Below are 6,000 nucleotides of genomic sequence, written 5' to 3' on the forward strand. Positions count from 1 at the left end.
GCTCCTTTCGCGGGCGTCGGCCCGCACGCACTACACCCGGACCCGGGAACCCCTCTAACAAGTCTTCACAATGATGCCAGTCTCGCCCACTCCCCTGTCCCCAGGATTGGGGGCTGGCTAAAGTTTTCTACGCGGAGTGGGCGCGGGATCACCTCGGACCAGTGGGTACTGGATACCATAAAACAGGCTACGCATTGGAATTTGTCCGCCCCCCGCAGGGAAGGTTCATCTTTTCTCCCTGTGGCTCGGACCTCAAAGAAGGGCGGTGCAGCTGACTCTGGACAGACTCCGGGAGATTGGCGCTATTGCGCCCGTGCCCTTCGGAGAGGTGGGCTCGGGCCACTATTCCATCTATTTCGTTGTGCCAAAGAAGGACGGTTCCTTCCGGCCTATACTAGACCTCAAGGAAGTCAACAAATCCCTTCGAGTCGTTCGGTTCCGCATGGAAACGCTCCGATCAGTGATTGCGGCGGTACATCGGGGGGAGTTTCTCGCCTCCCTGGACTTAACGGAGGCCTACCTGCACATTCCCATCCGCCCGGACCACCACCGTTTCCTTCGTTTCAAAATCCTGGACCAGCATTTTCAGTTCACGGCTCTCCCGTTCGGATTGGCGACGGCGCCGCGCACCTTCACCAAGATCATGATAGTCGTGGCTGCAGCTCTCCGGAAGGAAGGCATCCTGGTTCATCCTTATCTGGACGATTGGCTCATCCGGGCGAAGTCATTCGATCATGGACGCTCAGCGGTGACTCGAGTAGTATGGTTTCTACATTCCCTGGGATGGGTAGTGAACTTCTCCAAGAGCTCCCTCACTCCCTCGCAACGCCCTGGATTTCTTGGGGGCGACCTTCGACACCCTACTGGGCAAAGTTTTTCTGCGCCAGGACAAGGCTCAATCCTTGCGGGATCACACACGACGGTTCTCTGCGTTACCAGAGCCCACCTCCTGGGACTACCTACAACTCCTGGGAGTGATGGGGTCCCACCATCGACCTTGTACCTTGGGCTTTCGCGCACCTCAGTACCTTTTACAGTGGGCGCTCCTCTTCCCGGTGGAAACCAGTAATCAAGGGACTACCAGATGATTTCTCCCGCTCCCGCAGACATGCCAGGGACAGTCTGGGCTGGTGGTTGGATCCGCCGAACCTGGCCCGGGGCATGTCCCCGATTTGCCAAATTGGGTGGTGGTGACTACCAATGCCAGTCTAGCAGGGGGCTGGGTGCAGTATGCGATCGAAGCGCCACGCAGGGGACTTGGTCCGCGGGTGGAGGCGAAGTGGTCAATCAACCGTCTGGAAACCAGAGCGGTCCGGCTAGCTCTGCGACATTTCCTCCTGCTTCTTTCGGAACCGGGAAGTCAGAAATTCTATCAGACAACGCTACCACCGTGGCGTACATTCAACCGACAAGGAGGCAACGCGCAGCCCGCAAATCGCGCTCGAGGCGGCGCTTCTGATGCAATGGGCGGAGCGTCAACTCGCCGGCTAGCGGCCTCGCACATCGCAGGGGTGGACAACGTCCAGGCGGACTTCCTCAGTCGTCAACTGCTGGACCCAGGAGAGTGGTCTCTCTCCGACAAAAGCGATGGCAACTTATCGTCCATCGGTGGGGGGCCCCCCACCTGGATCTGATGGCGTCCGCTTCAACGCCAAGGCTCCACGCTTCTTCAGTCGCCGGAGAGAGCGCGGCGCGGAGGGAGGAGGAGTGGATGCCCTGGTCCTTCCGTGGCCCCCCAACATCTTCTGCTCTACGCTTTTCCACCGTGGCCCCTGGTGGGCAGGATGCTCCGCAGAATAGAAAGCCATCAGGGGACCGTGGTCTTCGTCGCTCCGGAATGGCCCAGGCGACCCTGGTTTGCAGACCCGCTACAGCTGGTGATCGACGGGCCAATCAGGCTGGGGCACCTCCCCCAGCTCCTACATCAGGGGCCCCGGTATTTTTCGAGCAGGCAGAACTCTTCTGTCTTGCGGCCTGGCTTTTGAGAGGCGCCGCCTCCGGCGTCGGGGCTACCCGGAGGCGGGTATTATCCACGCTATTGCGGGCACGAAAAACATCGACGTCGGCGGGCCTATGTTCAGGTCTGGAAGGTGTTCGAGCTGTGGTGTACCAGCCAGGCCATGAGACCCGCTAAGGCTTCTGTACCTCAGATCCTTCAGTTTCTACAGGCGGGAGTGGGGAAAAAGGGCTCGCCTATAATTCACTACGGGTTCAGGTGGCCGCCCTTGTTCGCTGTTGAGCGATGGGGGCTCTCTTCTACAGCATCCTGAATTGCTCGTTTTCTCAAGGGTGTCAAGCATATGCGTCCTCCGTTGCGGGACCCCTTGTCCCTCCTGGAGTCTTAACCTTGTGCTTCGCTCCCTGGTGGGGACCACCGTTCGAGCCGCTGCGCAGCGCAACGATAAAGGATCTCACTCTCAAGACGGTTTTTTCTTGTGGCCATCTGTTCCGCTCGACGCATCTTGGAGCTGCAGGCTCTGTCGGGTTAGAGAGCCTATCTCCGTTTTTCCGACTCTGGAGTTTCGCTTCGCACCGTTCCCCTCCTTCCTTCCGAAGGTGGGTTTCTGCATTCCATGTGAACCAGACGGTGGAGCTGCCGTCCTTCTCCTCCTCAGAGCCGAAGTCTCTCCGTCTCTTGGATGTTCAAGCGCACTCTGCGCCTCTATCTGGAGGCTACAAATGAGTTCCGGATCTCTGACCATCTCTTCGTACTCTGGTCCGGACCTAAGAAGGGGTCTCAGGCCTCGAAGGCTACCATTGCCAGATGGTTGAAGGCCGGCATTGCTGCTTCCTACATTGGGGCGGGACGGACTCCCCCACCCGGCATCATCACGCATTCTACACGTTCTCAGGCGGCTTCCTGGGCGGAGTCTCGCTCGGTCTCCTCTCAAGAAATTTGTAGAGCAGCCACCTGGAATCGTTACACACGTTCTCGAGGCACTATCGTCTGCACCTCGCCTCTTCGGTCTCTGGACACTTTGGCGAGCAGGTTCTCCGAGCAGGCCTCGCAGGACCCCCACCCGATTTAGGGAAGCTTGGGTACATCCCACTGTCTGCACTGATCCAGGTACGTACAGGGAAAAGAAAATTATTACTTACCTGCTAATTTTCGTTCCTGTAGTACCATGGATCAGTCCAGACGCCCACCACGTTTTGGGTTCTTGATCCTGCTCAGCTCTGCGCTATTTCCTGTTCACAGTGTTCTGTGTCTTCACAGTCGTTTCTTTTTCACTGTTTTTCACAGCTCCCTACAAGTTGGTAGGATGTTTGCAGTTACTTGTTGCGGTTACAATTGTTTTAATTATCTGTTTCCACAAACTTGATCCTTCGGGTGTTTCTACTCGGGCTTTGATATACTCGATACTGAACTCCTGCAGAGGGGGTAGTAGGATATATGGATACGCCCCCCTCAAAGCTTGTGCTGACTCCATCTGCTGGATTGGGGACCATAACCCACTGTCTGGAACTGATCCATGGTACTACAGGAATGAAAATTAGCAGGTAAGTAATAATTTTCTTTCTAGACCTCTCATGATTTTAAAGACCACCCATTCCCATTGGTAGGAACTCCTTCCTTCTTTCTCATGCTTTCCTCTCCCTTCTCTTCATTATTTTTCATCACCTGCTGTTACTCCTCCCCTATCAGTTTTTTTAATCCTTCCATTTATCCCTCACTATGCTGACCTCTGTGCTGGTCCAAGATACCAACACTTCCTCCTTCTTTGTGGCTTGTGGTTGTATTTTCTGTGGGGCTGGGCAGGGCAGGCAGAATAGCCCTACTGGAAGAGTCTTCAGGAAAAGAGGTAGGATGAGGACCCACTGGGAGCAGCAAGAGGGCAGAATGGATCACCACTGGCACTAGCAGGAGGTGGGAGTAGGCAGGATGGCCTCACAGTGGAAGCATTCAAGATAGAAGGAAACAGGGAGGAAGGAAGGGTGTCCAACAATATTAAAGTCAAGAAGAAGGAAGGTGGGATTCCTCAGCAAATGGCATACTCTGCAGGCATTTTTATTCTCATAGTATGGGGGACGCTGTGTGCATTCCCTGTTATGGTTCCTTTCCTTAGCTACAGAGAGTCAATTAGCTCTTTCAACCAGGATACTCATATTTTCATATTTCTCAGTATACTCATCATTTCTTCCCAATTTCTGATAGGCAGCCAGTATTACAATCCTGACCACATAGTAGAGTTCTTGGAAATGAAAGCACCTCATGCTGTTGAACAGCTGGAGGGAAGGGAGAAGGTTCTGATGCCAAGAGTAGTTAGAAAGTGTTTTGCTATGAAGGAATATTTTTTTTATGTGCTGTGGTGTATTTCAAACTTTGCACATAAAGGGTACATTTTATTTTCTGACTTTCACTTAATATTTATTTGGAGGATGTTGAGGAGGAGCCTGCTGCTCCTTGTGACCTTGGGCAAATTACTTCACCCTCTATTGCCTCAGGTACAAAAAACTTAGATTTGTGAGCCCTAAGGGAACAGGGGAATACCTACAGTACCTGTATGTAATCCACTTTGTAGTGCCAGCAAAGCAGAATATAAATAAATAAATAAATTCAGTCCTTAGAATTCAGTTGCTTAAGTTGACCTGGTTTGGCCTCTGTTGGAAACAGGATGCTGGGCTTGATGGACCCTTGGTTTGACCCAGCGTGGCAGTTTCTTATGTTCTTATCTCAGGTTCAGGGACATAGGTCTAGAATGAATCCCAGATCTCCAGCAGAGCCTACCAGAGTTTTTGGTTAGTGACTGTAACTGGAGTAAAGGGAATTGCTGCAGAGGCCAAAAGTGAGATGCTCAGAACCAGCAGAATGAGATGAAGCATAGTCTGATTCCCTCTGTTTATAAGCTGTTGCCCACCTGTACCTGTCTGCAAGCAACACCACTTCTGGCTATATGTCATATAGAGTCTTAATCAAGCAAATGTATTTAATCATAGGAGGAATATTTCCCTATATACAGAATGTCTCTTGCTGTAAAATTAATAATCATACTGATTTTTATCCAGCAGATGATGGACAGAGGAATAAAAGTGAGAGGCAGAGTATGTGCAATGGACAGCAGAGGGAGGAATGGAAACACAAAGCCCCTTCCAGAAAACAGCCCAGATAGTTCAGCTGACTGTGAAGGAGGTATCAGAGTAACATCACCCAGGGTGAAAAAAAAACAACAAAAAGGAGAGAGCCTAAACACAAGTACTAAACAAGGGAGAAATTCAAATCCCTGCTCAAATCTTGTAGAAACTCAGAGACTCAATGAAGGAGAGAGACCATATAAAAAGTGTTGATACTTCGGGAAACTCCACCACAAACTCACATTCTGTTGAGTACCAAGAAAAGATTGAAAGTGGGAAGAAATTCACAGAGAAGACAAGTCGCACAAATATCCAAAAATATCATAGAAGAGAGAAAAAATGTAGAAGTAATGACTGTAATAAAAGAGCTAAGAAACAAAATTTAAAGCACACAGAACAGTTGGCATGCAAAAGAAACCTTTTAATTGTTCTCAGTGTGAAAATATTTTGCTTGCAGAGCTGAGCTGGAAAAGCATATAAGCATCACTCAGGAGGAAGTCCATTTCAGTGTACTGAATGTGAGGAAAGGTTTAGTGGTAAATCAGACCTCACAGAGCATAAAAAAATTCACAGGCATGACAAACCTTTTAAGTGTATTGAATGTGAAAAATATTTTAGATATACATCATGGTTTACAATCCATCAGAAAAGTCACAAAGGACAAAAACAATTTAAATGCTCTGCTTGTGATAATGTTTCATTGAGAGAAACAACCAACAAGTTACCGATAAAGCTTTTCAATGTCCTAAATGTGGGTAAATGTTTCAGATGGAAATCTGTTCTTCGAAAGCATGAAAAAATCCACACTTGTGAGAAACCATTTAAATGTTCTGAATGTGATAAACGCTTTAATCGGAAATCTGATCTTAGAAGGCATGAAGAATCCACACTGGCGAAAAACCATTTTAAATGTTCCGAATGTGATAA

General features: G+C 50.0%; 1 protein-coding gene across 1 annotated transcript in view; it reads left to right on the forward strand.

Moving 5' to 3' along the window:
- The window catches only part of LOC115087350 (zinc finger protein 282-like), a 29,181-nt gene extending 23,972 nt beyond the window's left edge, over positions 1 to 5,209 (forward strand). Inside the window, exon 7 of the mRNA XM_029594459.1 lies at positions 5,011 to 5,209. Coding sequence (XP_029450319.1) covers positions 5,011 to 5,111 — 101 coding nt within the window. The 3' untranslated portion in view covers positions 5,112 to 5,209. The remainder of the gene's footprint in view (positions 1 to 5,010) is intronic.
- The last annotated feature ends 791 nt before the right edge of the window (positions 5,210 to 6,000 follow it).

This window comes from Rhinatrema bivittatum, chromosome 3 (assembly GCF_901001135.1).
Source record: "Rhinatrema bivittatum chromosome 3, aRhiBiv1.1, whole genome shotgun sequence".
NCBI lineage: Eukaryota > Metazoa > Chordata > Amphibia > Gymnophiona > Rhinatrematidae > Rhinatrema > Rhinatrema bivittatum.